The sequence below is a fragment of the Borostomias antarcticus genome, assembly GCF_949987555.1.
Source record: "Borostomias antarcticus genome assembly, chromosome: 23".
Classification (NCBI taxonomy): domain Eukaryota; kingdom Metazoa; phylum Chordata; class Actinopteri; order Stomiiformes; family Stomiidae; genus Borostomias; species Borostomias antarcticus.
In genome coordinates, this window is record NC_140256.1 from 9,604,558 (window position 1) to 9,623,931 (window position 19,374).

Here is a 19,374-nt window from a genome sequence, read left to right on the forward strand (position 1 = left end):
CACATGATAGGCCTGGAACAAATCTTGGAAAACAATAATATACACGCGGGCGTGTAAGCTCTATTGTTTTTGTAAAACACATATTCAAAACTTTATATCATCATGCCATGTTGCTGCCTTCCTTTTTATCATGGCCGGCCATTTACCTCCATTCATTTTTTAGACTGGGAGCGAACAATTCCCCCCATTCATTGTCAATAGGGGGAATTGAAACGGCCATATCTCAACGTGGGAAGGTCACGGAGACACAGGGTTTGGACTGGCATAAAGCTCTCGATCTAACGAATGCAGTGAGACCAAGCATGTCCTGCACACACATGTATGCGCACACAGAGCCACAAAATGCATTCATGGGCAGAGGACTGTGTTCTCTGAGCACCATTTCTAGTTATGTATGTACTGTACAGTGTTTGAGAAAGGCACTTTTTAAATCAATTACTGTTTATTATTATTATTATTATTATTATTATTATTATTATTATTATTATTATTATTATTACTATTACTATTACTATTACTATTACTATTACTATTACTATTGATATTGTTATTGTTGTTGTTGTAACTAGTAGATTGTTTACCACGACATTTTGAAAAAATAAGCCAACATACATTTTCCCAATTTGTCTGTATAGTCAAAGATGACAGTAGACAACGTGTCAAAGTGACCAGACTGTGGGAGATCCAGAGTCTAAGGCCTCTGGGATGCTCGACAGGTGAAACCCGAGTTGATCCTCGATTAACACCCGCCTGTTGCAGACAGCCTTTGACCGCTTCATCTGACGAGGCCAAGAAGCTGGTAACATGTCAGACTTCAAAACTAATAAAGTGACTCAGACAACAGCAATTCATGGAGGGGCAATGAAAATAGCCGGACGCTGTCCATCTCCAGTGGGCAGAATCTGACAGCCCTGCCGAGGGCATCAGAGCATCTGTGTTATTTTTAAGGAGCAAGATGCCACTGAGCAATGAACATACTCAACGCACATGTGTAACAGGGTAAGACACAAGGTCGAGCTGAAGCCAGATCACTTTCTGGGTATAGTCACTGTTGTAAATGTGTGTGACATAGATTAACTGCTCTGAAGGGCCAACATCTATCAGGACAAAGTTAAAAGGGGAACTTGTGCCTTTGTGAGGAGGTAGACCTACTCTTCATTATCACTGATGTAGCATCAATAAGAGCTCATATGATCCCTGAATAGACAGGGAAATTGTAGCTATATATATATGGAGATGAAAGAATACCAGGAATGAACATAAAAATCGTTCCTTTGTAATGTATCCTTCCAACATCTTTGTTCACCACAGACATCAGACTCCGCAGGTCTCTGAACGAAAACAGCCTTTAGAGAGACTGGAGCAAAATAAAGCATGCAAACAATGTGACCTCTGGACATTGGCAGTAGGAAAAATAGCCATCTATTAGAAATTAGTTATGCATCCAGGGCCATGTGACCTCCTGCTCCCAGAGGACACGTTAAGCCATTACATTTGTCTGGTTTGGGATTTCAAGGACTCATTGATAGCCATTTTCAAGATTTATTCTGTCATCAGTTGACAGCAAGACTTCAGACATATGTCACTGATGTCACTGGGCCTGGTAGTCAAAACACATAGATCCCTCTGAGGAGTTCTCCAAGAGGGGAATCCTTTTGAAATAGAAGTCTTTTTATATCTCAAGCAGAGGAAGGCTTACATGCTTCATGATTTAGCCATGTAAAGTTAAAAATAGCTTGGAGGTTCACTTAAAAAAAATACAGGAAGATTATCTTCAAACAACCAATATGTATTCTTTGATAGGAATTTGAGTCCTCTTTGGCAAAAGTCTTAAGTCTGCTGTTTTACATGCATCCCTGGTAATCAATGGATAAATAACAAACAAAGTGTGCGTATCTTCTTGTCCTATTCCATAAAGTATCTGTATTGAAAGGAACTGAAAATCTGCAGACACTGGTGCCTTTAAGCCTCAGACAAGCCCCAGATGAATAAAGCTAAGACATCCAAATGATATGCATCCTCACTTCTGACATCATCATTTGTGAACCTGTTGATACATTCCGGACAGCCGGGGCCAAATAGCATGAACAGTTTAACAAGCTGTCCAGGATACAGTTTAACAAGCTGTCAGTCAGCCCACAGTTGCCGCAAATAAAATGTTACATCTCAATATCTGCCAGATACTCTTTGAAACTGTTTACATGTAGAAAGTGATTTTTCACATGTATATGGAACCCTTCTTTAATAAAGCAGAAAGGCTGACATCATGAATATGATCTGGAACTCGTGAGCTGAAATGACTTTATCGGTAAGAGCCATTTCAAACATAACATTCTTCTTGGGGAAAAAATATGAACGTGCAAGTATAGACGAATCGTTAAGGATCCCCGCCTTGCATTTTTCCATCTGCTATAGCTCCCCCCTGGTCGGCTGAGCTGAGCGCCCCCGCTAGGCGTTGGTGGGCCCCAGCCCCAGCTGGTGTGTGGAGTGGTGGAGGGCTGACTGACTGGGGCTGGAGCAGCTGTCTGCTCCCTCCCTCCCTTCCTCCTCTGATCTCTGCTCTGCAGTTCACACCTGATCACCAACGACTGCACTTCACAGAGGAATTTTCCATTTTCTATTTTCTCTCACCCAGGGCCCACCCCCCACCCCCACCCTCAAGACAAGTGGTGCCCTACAACTCCCCGACTGGCGACAGCGACACCCAAACCAGGCTGTGACACAACAACACGCCTGGTATTTCAGTCACACTTCCATGACTCAGTTGCCACGGGAGGAGAAGGTTATTCTCTAGTGTCTCTACACTCCACAGTATATTGAAGCCGTCTACCTCAAAACCTTGTCTGTCATTGATAAGACAACCCACCATAATGTCCTTTGACTTCAGATGCAATGAGTTGCGCCGATATCTGACGGTCTGGGGCCTATCTGCGATAAAAAATCCACCGACGGTGTCTGTGCGTTCTGTCTGTGAGAGTTTGCGTCCTGGCTCGGTCAGCCATGCTGTCTCTTACCTGGCGGTGACCTCTAGGAGGGCTGCCGTTGACCCCCGTCCATCTCTCCTCACATCTCAGCTCTCTCAGGCCCCGTGTCCCTCTCAAAGGGCCCTTCACATCCGATCTGCCGCTGCATCTGTGAGTCCAGGGCTGCCCGGGCCGCCTCCCCCTGGTCAGCGCGGTGTCGTGGACGAGTGCCCTCAGCCCCTCTCAGCCCCGCCATCAGTCACATATTTCACAGACGTAATGACAAAGTCAAACAAGGCCAGGGTGACTCCGGGCAGGAGATGAAGGCCATTGTGAAAATCGTAGGGCGGAGAATGTGTGGGCGCCGTGGCGTTTCAGAAGGATTTCGATCCCACAGCGAGCATGTGCTTTATCAAAACAAAATGTTCAGCAACATGACTTTGGAAAATACCCTAAAGTGTAATTTCTTGGCTCAGTCTTATTCAGACGGTGTTACCAAGCCAAGGCATTAACTGTGACGACAGAAGAGGAAATTAGATTACAGCAGCCTTTTTAAATCGGGACTTAAACATTCTTCAGATGACCTGTTTAGAAGACAGGTCTCAGTGCTTATCAATAGAGTACAACTCCATTGACAATGCCACACTAAAGTAATGGAAGTAATTGGCTTACCTTTGATGCAGGGTGAGGGTCAGAGGGTCACAGAGGGAGCAGCGTAACAGGACACTTCCAAAGACAGCACTTAAACTCTTTAGAAAAACACAAGTGCAGCTCCTGTTTCCATTCACCTGCACAGCCCAGTGTTGAGCCCTCTGTCCCAGCAAGTCACTACAGGACCTCCTCAGCGGGCTGCCAACAGAGGTGGCTTTCACATCAAAAATGGCAAGACAATACCATCAATGAATCAAAGTTCACTGACTAGACACCGCCGCCACAGGTAGTAGAAGCGTGAAGCCCTCCGAAATGTAAAGCACTTTAAAACCTGCAGTGAAGTATCCTTCAGCATGGTATGAGGGAGTATGTGTGCTGTCGGGTCTAAGGACACGTTCTGAATGTACGTTGGAATAATTCATTACATTGTTGTCTTACACCTGTGCAGAGCAGCATGAAGCAACAAACCATGTAGATATCAATTTTACAATACATAAGAATACTTTTGAGGGCATGAATGCCAATAATCTGTTGTTTCTCCACTATGGAATAAGCTGAAAAGATTATGACACCATGATTGAATGAACATGTTCCATGTAGGCCACCAGAATGAAAACAGAGGGGCCTCAAGCAGCCGATTCTACCAATGTGACAGTCAGCCACCCAGTCCTGCTGTTGGAGTAGCAGGATAGGTGCAGGCAGAGGACAGAGAGAGAGGCACCTCTTTCCAAGGTGCTGGGGTTCAGATGGGACACATCAACAGACGTGGGACCAGTCAACAGCCCTGGAGATAAAGCCAGAGATTTGAGGATGTCTATGGTTACATGTCAGTTCTGATAGCTCCCAACATTCCAGAGAAAATGTCTCTCTCCCTCACCACTCCCTCTGTACCCCCCCCCCCCACCCCTCCTCCTCCTCTCTCTAGCTGTAGCTGTCAGGTTGAGCTGCAGACAGAGGGGTCCACAGCGGGGGGAAGCTCTGCCTGTCCATCACTGGGCCCCCCATAGTTCCCAGTGTACCCTGTCACACTCCAATTAAAACAGAATCTGCTCAGAGGGGCACCGTTTTTAGGCTGGCTGGCTGCAGACAGGGCTTGTAGATGGGGCTCTGACCCGCCCTAGCAATGTTTATCTTTACACTAGCTATCACATTTTCCCCCATGGAAGATCTATGATGGTTTTTTTTTTTTCTCATCCATCACAGCTAAGTGACAGTTAGTATGACTTATGTTGTGGAATAGTTGCCGATTGCTTCCCAGATTGCAAGCAATAATGCCAAAATCATATGTACTTTGATAGAAATGACCACTGCCATGTGCATGAAGCTTGCATTAATGCCAAACACTTTGTCTTACCCAAAATACCAAATGGTGCGTAATCATGCATAAAACTACCCGTGCCTCGAGATGTGTTTACACACACAAGTAAGTCGAGAACAGTGTGTAATGGAGTTGCAGGACAGGACTCATCCCTCCAGCTCGAGCATAGTAGCTGTGATCACGTCGCACACAGACCGCTTTACAAGTCTACTCTGTTTACACTGTCTGAAAAGTGTCAGGGGAGGATATGAAACAGATCATACTTCTATAATAGGACCTCTGATGATTCAACAGATCCCTGATGAATCCCGAGCACCTATGGCTTTGCAGAGGCAACGATTTGAAGAGGCACGACAAAAATGCACAACCTAACATCAAATATATGTTTGGAGATTTGATGCTTTTCTTTTTTTTTTGGGTGCACATATGACAAAGGTTGTCAAAGAGGAGAAAACTAGGATTTTGTTCAAATCCCCATACACACAGCACACACACCCTTTTCCAGAAATTCCAACAAAGGAGGTGGCTGCCAATGAATGACATCCTGTGAGGTACTGTATCCCTCGACCAAGCCTCCCACCACAGATTCTGACTGCTTCAATACACAAGTGCACCTGAACCGTGAAAGGAAGGTGAAAATTAAGTCTACTTTGGGGCATTAAAAAACCCCTGGCTTATCTCCCGGCTGGAACCATGCCCTCCCCTATCTGACACACTAGGAGCCAGGGAGCTGACCTGAATGGGAAACAGCATGGCCTTTTACAAAGACCTGTTAGAAACAATTAGTCCTGACCGCCGGGTTTGATTTGGCCGGCTAATTGCCGGTTCAGGCTGAGAGAGTGTGTGAGGTGGCTGGGAAGCCCAGTAGCTGGGAGGACCCTGGGGGTGAGCGATGCTCACACAATAGCTGCCTTTATTTCACATTCAGGTTCTACAGAGTAGGTGTGCTCAAAAGATTTAATCCCGCATTCAGACCTGACAAGAAAAGTCATTCATATTGAAAGGTGGTACAACACTGTTTCAGGTATGCTCCCCTCCTTGTCTTACCCTCAACATCTCCCTCCATGTCACAAGGGGGGGAAAAAAAACAATTACCTAAATTATAGTGATTTTTTTTTTTTTGCTTACACGACAGGAATTTCTGCCGTCCATTTCCAGAACAAGCTTGGGGAAACCTGATCCTAGTCGGGAGCACCTCCGAATCCTTCAGTGGCATTTTCTCTCAAAGGCTTTCTTTTTACTGAGGCCAATTTGACCAGGATACCATTCCTAACTCCACTATGTGTGAGTGATGAGTGGTTGACACAAATAACAGTAGGCCATGTAAAAGGATGGCACTGTGCAGCAGGATTAGAAGTGGTGCCTCATCCACACAGGTTCAGCCTCATGCTTTCACCTCCTAACACGGCTGGGGTTTCACTCTTTTTTTTCCCCCCGCTGAAGAAGTCAGTCTTCACATACCAAGTACCCCCTACTCTAAAATATCACCTGCGCTCTGCTCCTTTAATCACTTCAATAGGCATTCCTTCATGCAATTTACAACAGTCTCTCGTGTACAGGTAAAAGGGAAAGAATTTCGGAACAAAAGTGAAGCAATCCATGCAAGCCGCAACTGACATCATGTCCCACATAGACATTGTGAATGTGCATGAGACAAGAACTTTTAGACTATAAATTCCAGCATGCAATAGACGGATTAGTGGACTTTAGAGATGAACCTTAGATGTCAGAATAATTCAATGGCTCTGTGTCAGGTATGCAATACCCATACTGTAGCTGCTCCCCTTGTCACAATAAGCAATGCAGTAGGTAACTACAGTTTATGGTAATGGACAATAACAAAAAACATAGTCTTTTACATGAGTTCATATGTCACCTTGCAAACTATCTTGACAGCTGATTGATTTTATTTGACCCATATGAAATTGCGTTTCAGTCGAAGTATATATTTTATTTTCTGCCAGAGTAACTTGCTGATATGCCATATGTCCTATGCATCCCCAGGCATGTTGCATTCACATTCATAAGGGAAAATCTTCACCCTGACTTTCTCCATCACCATGCTCCATGGAGAAGGTCACTTCAAAGGAGTGACTGAGTCATAGGGGCAATAGAGGACTGGGGCCGACAAATGCACAAGTTGTAAAACTTAACAAGGTGTGAATGCCCTCCCGGTGCCCTGGGCCTCCAGTGTGCAGCAGCAAGCAGCCTGTAGAAGTCCTTAGGCCTGGGCTGTGGTACCAGGTCCGGGGGATGGGAGCGTGTGTTTGGAGAGGAAACATCAGGTGGTTGGACCAGGCCTGGGCTGCAGGAGTGGCCCTGCCTGGACGCTCCTGATTTATCTGTGCATTTCAGAATGATGTTCCTAACCTCTTCACCTCGGTGCCATTTGTGTTTGTCCCTCTGCTCTGTTCAGGCCATCAAACACCCACGCATCTCACCCCTCACCCATGCATGTCTCCAGCTCCTGTGTCATCTACAGTTCGGCATGAACATCACACAGAAACACACACACACACACACACGCGCACACACATACATGCATGCACACACAAACACACACACACACATGCACGCACGCGCGCACACACACACACACACACACACACATGCATGCACACACAAACACACACACACACATACACACACACACAGACACTCTGGTGCCTTAGTTGTTTGATATTTTGTCCAATAGTCTAAGTAGTCCAAACTGAAGCCAAAAGTTAACTTTAATAGCACTGCGTAATGCACTGGGCCAGTCACACCCTATGGTTTTTCTCCACAGGTCAAGAGAGTGTGTGTGTGTGTGTGCGTGTATGTGTGTGTTTATGTGTGTGTGTGTGTGTGTGTGTGTGTGCGTGTGTGTATTTGTGCATGTGTAGTTTATCTTTTATGACACGTGTAGTCTTTCACAGGAGAGACAGCTATATATCGTTTTTGCATACACATTTGAGTATCCCAGGTAGCATCTTGTTCTTAATATATACGTGCATTAGATATATTCTAAGATAATCTAATCACACTTTCAAGTCTCAGAACAAAGGGCAAACTCCCCTTCATCAAAATACAACACAATCTCCATTAGCTTAGACAGTTTCCGATGAGTCTTTTGAAAATCCCCCTCCTCTGAAAATAAATCATTTGACACCTAAAGCCAAGGAGGTGAGTCAAAGCAAAGGAGTCAAATTATAGGAAACAATTGACCCAGGTGCTAGGCACTCGATGGAAACAGGACTTATGTCTATGCAGTTGAAAGATAGTGTGTTTAGAGGTTAAATATGCTTGTATCAGGGATGGAATGCTGGTTAAATGTGAAATAGTGAAGATTTCAATGTACCAGTAGACTAATGTGAGCCAATAGTATTAGGACTTCTGTTTTTTTTGTATTTTGTATTTGCACTGTTTTTGTATTACTTTGCACTGTCATGTCTTTTGCACTGTCCTGTCCTGCACCCTGTCCTATGTCGTCTACACAGCATTTGCATTTTGCCTGTACCCTAGTCAAATTCCCAGTATGTGTGAACCATATACATGGCAATAAAGAGATCTGGAATTTTCTGATCACTCCCACCTCCCAACATACTGTGTGGTACCAACGTTGTGACGGCCTTGTTAGAGGTGGGAACCAAACTTCAGACATCTCAGACGGAAGTAAACAAAATGTTCGTTTTGACCTGTCAAAAAAATGATACATTCATAATCAATACATTTTTGGAGGGAAAAGCAATAATTTCATAGTCTGGCATCGCCAGCCTGATCTCACAAGCTCACATTCTATTTCACTCTGCAGATCAGTCTGGATATCCAACCGTTCTAACTGAATCCACTGGTTCGTGCCAATCACAACCGTTTATCTAATATGGGGCGGGTTTAATAAGATGACGGAACAGAGGAGCGCCGTAAAGGCATTTTTGCTGATTGGTTGTAGGTCTATCCAATTGCGTTTTTGCGAATTGGGTCTGGCAAAGCCAGGCCAATAATTGTATTCTGCACCTTTCTAAAAGCTCTATGGATGTATTATTTTATTTTTATTTGTTTAATAATAATAAAAAGATTAGTGTACATCAAAATCTTGACTATTGCACCTTTAATGCTGGGCTCAATGGATTTTAACAACCAGTCTCACCACTTGATTTCAATCAGGTGTTTTGGAATTGATTGATTGGTGCCGATGATAAGACAGGCAAGACAATTATATTGGCTATTATGTTACATTCTGCCATTAATGGACGTATAATGCAATCAGCCCTGAACAGTGGAGTGTTACTGTTAGTCATGTCAAATAGAATTATGGGAGAGTAGCTCCCTCCTCTGGTTATAGTTGGAGGACTGTTTGAAATGCATTTTGCGTACTACAGTATTTTACCACAAGATGGTGACTCAAAACTAGATGAGTGCATTCATTTCTTCCATTGAATTTGTGTGGCACAGACAAACAATGCATAGGTATACTGAAATGGCACCATCTTTGTGAGTGTGTGTGCTTTCAGGAGTCTTCTCCCACACCCATAAGCAATATGCTAGCACTGTGGCTCAAAGAAACTGCACATGGCTTCATGCATACAGGTGGCGTCATTTTTGGGAGTGACAACTAATCTTTGATAATGTTATCTCTGAACAAAGGTTACACCTAGCTTTATGACACGAATGTCTGGATGGAAAACCTACACCATAATGTGTAGTGTAGCCTTAGCCTATGCCATTGAATTAAACTAGACCACACTAAGTTTAAGCTAAATTTTTGCAATGTTTGCAATTGAATGTTTAAGCTACCAATAGCCAATTTGAATTACATAATTCGTTCAATTACTGAGCAAAGCACTGTCATGGAATTACCTCTTTTTTTTACACAAATCAGAAACTTCGAGCACGCAGAATCTCCGAGTTAACTGCCAATTGTCGCTCAAAGGAAGAGTGTCTCAAAGGAAACAATAGTCAAACCTTGTGTTGATAGGACAGCTGCTGTGGCCAAGCCCACATATGCACTCCCTCAAGCCTTTTATTTCTCGCATGCATGATTTAGCTATTATGCTTATGATAGCTAACCTGCTGGCACCAGCAGCTGCTACAGCTCAGCCTGAATATGACTTACCACATCATTGCCTCAGCCGTGATCCTGGTACTGGGGATAGCGGGGATTCTACTGATCGTGATTCCTACTGACGACATGAGGGAACCTCCAGAAAACATGGTAGGCTCTTTATTTTATTTTTTTTGCTTTTTACCTCATCGTTAAGTCAGCGTTACTATTAGAATTCTACTAGAATTCAGAATATGAAATGTAACAGTTAGATTATGCCACAATGTTATGTCGCTTAGCTGTCACTTTGCTATACGACTATACCGGAAATAATGTAGAAGAAAAAACATTTAGAATGAAATTGTGTGTATCATATAATGCTTTCAAATTGTCCAATGAAACCAATGAAAATAAGAATTCAATGGAGTAGTAGGTGATGCCCCGGGATATGCATTTCATACCCAGGTAGGCTATAGAGACTCAACTATAATGTTACGCACCAGTTGAATAGGACCGTGATGTTGACCAACCAGATTTTTTAAATGACGTTAACCCTCATAGAGATATATACTTTTCGTCATGTTTCACAGGTGCTTTATTCTGTCATTCAACATTTTCATGACTTTGTCAATCAAATGGTTCCTATAATGAGCTTATCATTGTTTTCTGTTTCTGTTTCAATTAGTGTTCTTCAAAAAATACCAATTGGGGTCCTTGGGGACTCCTGTCAAAGCACCCAATTCCGCCTAGGCAGTTTTAATAGATGGAAATATTTACTGAGTTCATGTTTGACATGCGTCCTAATTTAAAGTATTACACACCATCAGCAGGGGTTAGGGGCACAGACGTGTGTGGAATGAGCAGTTGGTTTCAGAGGCCAGTGCAGTTTGTGTTTTGCACAATATGAAAATTAACAGTAACTGCTAAAATAACTGTTTTTAATCTGTTTTTTTCTCATGACATTAATTAGGCTACATTTAACTAATAATGTTACAATTATGATGATTGTTTATTCCAGTAGTTTATTCTTGGGGTACCCAGGGACCTCAGTCAGTAGTTCATGTACTGTATGTTAAATATGTTGGTAGGATGAGGGTTAATGATATGTGATATTGCATCACATAACCAATACAAAATGAAAGTAAGTTAAAAAGAAAGTAAGAGTAAAGGGACAGCATTTACAATTTCCCTGATGTGCAGAAAGTGGAGAGCAGTCATGCCCTGGCATGCAGTAGCCTATCTTGCTGCAATAAGCTAACCTCAAACTAGCCAAACCCAATTCAAAAGAAGGGATGAAAGACAATAGAAATGAAAGGGATCGACAGAGAGAGATAAAGGTAGCTGTCTACTGTCACTACTCATTCTTTCATGGGAATTTTGTCCACCTCAAAGCCACTTTGAAAGCATTTTGAAAGGGCTTTTAGGCAACAGGTACATTTTGAATGGCTGTGTTGGTCAACAGTACCATTTTGTTTAAAGAACTTTCCATTGTACCAGGGTTGATATTGGCTAGGCATTAAAGTAATAGTAAATGTAGTGTGTGTCTGGCTGTTTCAGTATGGCGTGGTCCTAGATGCAGGCTCCTCCCACACCACCATGTACATCTACAAGTGGCCGGCTGATAAACAGAATGGGACGGGCATCGTCACCCAGCACAGCGAATGTCATGTGGAGGGTGAGAGAGCTCACTAGAGCACTGATATCCATCTATTCAGCCTCTCTCAAGACTGAGAGAAGACATATTAATTCCCTCACTCTCACTTCTCTATGTATACAGTAGCCTATTTTTTGCATTCTTCAACAGTTCCGTTCTTAAGACGAATGGGAGGTCAAACGTATGAATATTACAGAAGTGATTATGCCATAGTTTTGTATTGTGTAATTCCATGGTCTGTTTCCTGTTCTGGTTTGATGTGCCCTTCAAGTACCCTCTCTCTTTGTTCCTCTGTCACTTCGGTCTGGTTACAGATGGGCTCGTTTCTATAGAAACACACACAAACATTTTTTTATCGGCGCATTTCTATAGAAACACACACAAACAAACATTTTTTAATGGAAAGTCCAAGTCTAGATCTCGTTCAGCGGAAATCATATCAATGTTTATATCTCTATCTAGGCGGAGGGATATCCAGCTACGCAGGCAAACGGGGTGGTGCAGCACACAGTCTGGAGCTCTGTCTCCAGCAGGCCATGCGAGACGTCCCCAAACACAGGCACCACCTCACCCCCATGTATCTTGGAGCCACGGCTGGCATGAGGTTACTGAAGTGAGTGGACTGGAGATGCAATGTAACGATAGAAGATCTACTCTGAAACACTGTAGCATCTCTGTCCTGTATGAGCGATGAAAATAAGTGACCGCTGCGAGTGGCTGGAGGACAGAATTGTGACAGAGCATTATGGTCACTATGGTGCAACCCATAGTTGCACTGTAAATTGCAACCCACCACGCACAAACGGTTAGGTATTAATGTACCATCCTTCCCTTCATGTCCAGTATGTGACAACTCCTTGTTCATTGCAGGTTGCAAAATATTGGCCAATGGAAATAATCATGTCTCCCTCTTTCCACTCGATTTCAGTATATCTAACCCCACTGAGTCAGAAGAGATACTGAAGGAAGTTGGCAGCAAATTGCGTACTTATCCATTCAACTTCAGAGGGGCCACCATCTTGAGTGGACAGGAAGAAGGGGCATATGGCTGGGTTACTGTCAACTACCTTCTAGAGAACTTTATCAAGGTGGAGTTTCAATCATTTTGCCCTTTTAAGTATTTAAAGCACATTGAGGAATGAGTGAAAGTGTTCAGTCATGTTAAGCCCCGGACTTTTGTCGCATTTTCATTCTCTCTGGTGTCACACAGTATGGCTTTGTGGGGCACTGGCTCAGTCCTGGGAGAGATACGGTGGGAGCCCTGGACTTTGGAGGGGCCTCCACTCAGATCACCTTTGAGACCCCTGATAACGTGGAGGACCAGAGTAACAGGATGGCGTTGAGGCTCTATGGTCGAGACTACCATCTCTACACCCACAGTTTCCTATGCTATGGCAGGGACCAGGTCTTACGTAAACTTCTGGCTCACTTGGTCAAGGTAACATATGTCATAACATCCCCTTTTGATATTAGAAACATACAGTAAGTGAAATTAAAGTTGCCATGAAAATGTTCATGCTTCAGAAGACAAACTAATGCATGCACAACACATCAAAAGTGCAACAGATGCTCGACGTCCAAAATATACTAGAGAATGTCTGCACACTGTAAGTAGCTCCCACGGTGGATTAAGGAACGAAATGAAAATTGAAAATGTGAGATGTAGGGTATATATGCACGGGAAAAAGATTTTGACCCATAGTGGGGTCAAAGTTGACAACAGATACAAAATACATGTACATCTCAATAAGCCATGCACAATAGAAGGTTTATGCCATATATAACCAGTACAGGTACATTGAAATTCTTGTTATTGCTTGTCCTTACAATATCTTATCAGCATTCCAGTCCTAGGTATGCAATTAGACGGTCTCCCCCCAAACCTGCGACATTACAGAGCCCCACCAGGCTATTGTTGCAATTCAATTTGATTGATTGGCACATTGGATACATTGGATAGTTTATAATCGGTCATATTGTCCTGTAATTTAAATACTACTTTAAATATGTGTTAATGCCATTGAAATAGCTGAATGCCTTTCATAGTTTTTAGGGAGCGTTAATAACTTTATTAGTTTATAGGGATCTGTTAATCCAGCCATTCCAACGTTGAGTTCATATCAAATGAACGTTGGATAGTGCTCTTAATTGCTTATTCCTTCAACCTTGAGTTGCCTACCTCATACTGAAAAACTACATTGACTGTAATAACACAATGTGCCCTCATATAACACAATGGGCCACTTTGTTTCCTATTGTAAGAGTCAAGAATATTTGAAGGAATAGAGAGAATGCTTATTTTCGGCAGCATGTGGGTTATATTTTGATGATCCGTGCACTTTTAGACACATCTCTAAAGTTATGAGAATTAACCCAGCAGTTTCCACTGGTGGTTATTTCTGCAATACAATTCACACCCACAACTATTTCACTCTTTCTGTCTGTCAGTTTTGACAGTTTGACATTTTGACAGTTTGCTGACAAAGGTTTGTGCTTACGCAATTATAATCACAATTCTTTCCTTTAGGTCTATTTTCCTGTCCCATCAAAAAAGGTTCTACTTTAGTAGAAGGTTTAAGGTTCTCTACCTTCTACTTTAGAACATATTTGGCAATTTTGTTTTCATAAACAGACGCTGGAAATTTCTCTGGAGACTTCTCTTGGCAGAGGCAAAAATAATCAAACTTATTATTATTCCGTTTTACTTATATTAAGTACTAGTAATTGTTTATAGTGTGATGCAAAACACTGGAAATAGCCTATCTAATGCGTGGACATAGACATCTGTTGTTTTTACTTTTACAGGGAAAAAATAATTTGACTGTGCAGTCACCACATTGTTACAGTTCTAATAAAACATTTCAATCCTCTAAAAAGGATATTGTTTAGTAAATTGTTTGATTCATTGATTTAAAACAAATAACAAACAAGTCTCATTTCAGTTTCCTGTAAAATCATATGTCAAAAGCATGGCGCGGGAATGAACAGTTGCAGGAATAACAGGGTTGTGGTTTTGTTGTGGCACAGCTTTGACCCTAAATCCAACTAGACATTATAAGGTTCCCAATCTGGCAATTTTCTATGCATAGTCTAGCAGTCTATCAAATTGATCTTCCTCTACTTATTCCATCCAATCATGGAAGACTGTGACTGTGTCCGTTATATAGGCGGTGCAATTAATACAATTAAAGTATACAGTTGTATAGAGTCAATTGTTATTGTCTATTGTATACAGCAGGCAAGGTGTTCAATTGTTCAAGTGTTGTCAGGTGTTCACAGAGTAGTAGTATAGCATAAAAACACAGTAGATTACATCAGAAAGGGTGTGTGCATATAAGAGAGCTGAGTGGTAGACAAATAGACCCACATCCTAGTGTGTGCAGATTGTAGTACATAGTGTAGGATCTGGGTCTATAGTGGCTTACCTGTGCGTCAGCTATATTGGCGCATGTCAGTAAAATGTTTGACGCGCACCGTCGCATCAGCTGTGTGCAATAAACAACTGTCCATACATGCTGTGTTTGTCCATTTATTACACCAAAGATGGGCACAGTCTTGCATCCAGATAAATGTATTGTCACCTTCTTAAAATAATGGCCTGTCATTTTTTCCTGAGTCATCTCTTCATGATGCTGGTGACCTCTGGTAAAATTGACTACATCCTCAATTGAAAAGATCACACTGTTCCTACCCCAGTAGTATAATGGCCTATGTCAAACTATACCCATATGTTGACCCATGGCCCCCTTGAGGCCATTTTGTTTTTTGTTTGTTTTCTGAAATACTTAAAAATATGACTTAGGCCATTATTTTAAGAAGGTGACGATATGTTAGTTAGGTAGCCTAATAACAGCTTTACTATACTACTGTATCTGCTCGCCATGGACACCATAGATATGAACACGAGATGACTCATAATGGATTGAGCGGCACAAAATACAGCCGCCATATTGGTCCGGTACCGCTGTCACGTGACAACCGCTCTCCTCAGCAGTTTCAGTCAGTAAAAGTAACCCTGCATCAAGAGATAACTCTAGAAGATAAATAGAAACAAATATTTTTGTCTTTGAACTATCCATAACAGTCAAATAACATAAATAACAAATAAATAAAATAAAAAATTAGCTGTATCTATCAACAACTATGTATTTATCATCTTTCACTTAAAAGAGCCGGCACATAGAGCCGTATCGTTCGCGACCGACCCATCACTAGTTTACTCGCGGAGCTCCGTACCGGACCAAGATGGCGGCCGCATTTTTCGTCCGGCAGCAATCAAATCAACGTCAACGCGGCGTCTAGTGTATATGTCTATGACGGTCAAAAACTGTTTGGTTCCCCTGGCATGCACACCTGTCTCAATTACCTCAGTGCTTAATTGCAATCCCTTTAAGCGCAACTGCCCCCTGCTGTCACAAAGGTGCATTACACATCCAATAATAACACCACACAACATGGATAAATAACATGGATAAATGGCTCTTATTGGATCTATTTGGCTACCACTGAGCGCTCTTATAGGCACTCATCCTTTATGATGTCATCTAATGTATTAACGCTGTAACAACTACTACTACAATGTTCTCATCTAAAATTATCTTTACATTTTGTCCCCCACCCCAAAAGCGGCCCAATATGCCCCTCCCTGTGGGATATGACCATATTCAGATAGATCATACGTGTCCAACCATAACAAAGTTAGTCATGCTCTTACCTACGTAAGGAGTCTGTGGGGATCAGTTAGAGTTGACAGCTGAGCTCTCGACTTCTGCGATCATAGTATATGGATGTGCTGAGAGGATCGCACTTGAGGCGGAATGAGTTCTCTTGAACATCACTGGCGAACGTTATCCAGCTCTGCTAAATTTCACCCAGCTGGGGAATTCAGTGTTTTCTAGCTGGGCGTGTGGTGTGAACTGAGCATTCTAGACATAACAAGTGCTCCTTGGAACAACGAACATGAATGAAACTCAGTAGACAGTAGTGACATATCATACTACATCTTTATTACAATCATAATTTCACTGCAGACGTTTGGACATTTCCCAAATGCAGGAACATCATAACTGCATCTGATTTGCGTTGCCACGATGCAAGCAAAAAACCGACTGGCGCACATTGCATCTTTGCCCGGTTATTGAGGAGTCAGGCATTTTGAGTTTAGAGCTCCAGGAGTTAAATAGTATGCACATAATAACACTTGTCACTTGTCATATATACTGTAATGTCATATTCATGAACAAAATATCACGTTTCCGCCCTTCATTACCTCAAAGGAACACGCATCATGGGTGGGGGACAACATGTTCACTGTTGCATCTGGTTTTGTTTCTTTCTATCTCTCCTCTCTCAGAGTCAAGGCTCTGGGACCCAGGCCACCCACCCCTGCTATCCAGCAGGATTCACTCTCTCCATCACACTGGACAAGGTGTTTGATTCTCCGTGCACTGCAGATCTCAGACCCACGCCTTACAACCCACAGAGCTCCCTGACCCTACAGGGCACAGGACATTACCAGCACTGCTTAGGCAACATGTCCAAGATATTCTCCTTCGACAGATGTTCCTTCTCCCAGTGCTCCTTCAATGGGATCTTTCAGCCCAACGTGACTGGAAGCTTCATGGTGAGGAATCTGTCTGAGATCATACTCATAGTCAAAGTATTTTGGAGTGTATCTGATGGAGTGCAACTTACAGTATTTGTCCCCATTCATTTGTGTGTGTTTTTCTTTTTTCTTTTTAAAGTGGCTGTCAAGCCGCTACTGACATTCAGTCAAAACAAGAAACTATTGTTCCATGCCATGATCCTGGTTATTCGAATCACATCAGGCATTTCTGCTGGTAGTCTAATCTCCTGGGTATAGCACTTGATTGAGCAATCTATGTCCTCTCCACAGGCGTTCTCTGCCTTCTTCTACACACACTCCTTCCTGCAGCGTACCACTGGCATCACAGTCACATCCCCCACCCTTCTGCAGCAAGCCACCAGCACTGTCTGCAACATGAGCTTCAGTGAGGTGCAGTAAAATACCATACCCTACTTATGACCACAATTGACTCTGACACAGGCTATTCTAGCACTTGCCTACAGTGTGGATTTCGTGACCAGAGGTACATTTTCACAATGCAATAAATCTCATGTTACAGCAGCCGAGGCAAACAGTGTGAGAGCTTGTTGAATGCTAGGGAGATTAGATTCACCCATTGGCTGTTAGGAGATTTCTCTACTGATTGCCCTCGCTAGACAGCAGCAGATAAAATAGCTGACCTGATTTGCTGAGACTTCAATTTAATCAATGGCTCTGAAATGCTTTTTGTGCGCTTTCATGTACAGTATATGGTCAATTGCTGGTAGTATGCTTAGAAAAGACTCATTATAGGCAGTGGTGGACATGGGTCCTGGTGCAGGTTTGGCAGGTTCTAACCATGGATATTTGATATTTGTTACAAAAAAAAGAGTCTCATTCTCTTGAGCGCTTTATATTAATTTTCACCTGCCTACACACACAGATGCTTGAGAAGGCCCCAGAGCAGAAGAGCCGTCTGCAGGACTACTGTGCCGTCTCCGTCTTCATCCAGCTGCTCACACTCCAAGGCTATGGCTTTGATGAGCTCTCCTTCCCTCGCATCTCGTTTCAGAAGAAGGTGAGTATCAAAGCAAAAATACAGTATCACATGATTATACGGTATGTCAGCCGTACATTCGTTTGTGTGTTCGTTCGTTCGTCTGTCACATATGTACTACAGCCCAATAGCCTGGGGGACATGCAGGACACATGCAAAAAAAAAAATGGCTGGTGCACATTGCATCTTTGCCGGACAGTTAAATACTATGCACATAAAATTAATAACACTTAAAACATTTCATATTAGTCATGCATCATGAGTGCAGGACAGCATGTTTACTATGCCCTTGTTCTCGTTTTGTGTAGGCGGGAGACACCTCAATTGGTTGGGCACTGGGCTACATGTTGAGCCTGAGTAGTCTGTTGCCAGGGGAGAGCCTGGGTCTGAGGAAGGCACTGCGTCCAGAGGCCTGGGCTAGTCTGATCTTCCTCTTCGTCATCCTCCTCCTCATTGTTTCTGGATATCTGATTGTGATGAACTGTCGAAAGAAGAAGAGAGGCGACATAATTTAGCTCATATTCCCTCCTGACTGTGCACTTAGTTTCAACCATATCAAAAAATATATCTGAGGTGTTGTGCTTCTTTTACAAATGTTCAACTGAGTACAGCAATTACTGCAGGGAATTAACATAATTTTCAAGTGTATTTATAAAGGAAATACATGAGCGAGAGGCTGTATTTTTGTGTTTCTTCATTTTTGCTATCATGCCTTGTAACTGCCCTATGATGGTTTATGTCATTGTATAATTGTAGATCCAGTACCTAATTTGCCTTGGATAAAATAAAAATGGAAGCACAATTAAAAGATTTGAGTGAAAACCACATGGTGTGCCCTCCAGCTCAAATCTGTAGTTGTAGCAACATGGATAACATTGCAGGACTGTGTATTGAGCCATTTAAATAGGTAGCTTTTTAAATCGCCTTTAGTTTGGAAATCCTTCAATGACATTCTTTCAAATTACACAATTTCACACCGTGCACTGTATTTGAGGTGATATCAGGTTTTCGTTGTTCATTTTCACATTAAACTATTTGTTTTATAATCGGATCAATACTACATTTATTCTTCAACTGATAAAGATAGATAATGAATAACACAGCCGTTTCACCTCGGCTTCTATTCTATTGTGATATGATACATA

General features: G+C 42.5%; 1 protein-coding gene across 1 annotated transcript; it reads left to right on the forward strand.

Annotated features, from left to right (window-relative positions):
• Window positions 1–10,015: 10,015 nt before the first annotated feature.
• On the forward strand, window positions 10,016–18,744 carry LOC311324357 (ectonucleoside triphosphate diphosphohydrolase 2-like; the record flags this gene model as incomplete). The annotated part of the gene is made up of 9 exons (XM_084456819.1): window positions 10,016–10,123; window positions 11,510–11,627; window positions 12,069–12,219; window positions 12,535–12,694; window positions 12,817–13,044; window positions 16,960–17,229; window positions 17,503–17,622; window positions 18,116–18,250; window positions 18,538–18,744. 9 exons carry the CDS (start codon window positions 10,016–10,018, stop codon window positions 18,742–18,744), a joined length of 1,497 nt encoding a protein of 498 aa, XP_084312945.1.
• Window positions 18,745–19,374: the final 630 nt, after the last annotated feature.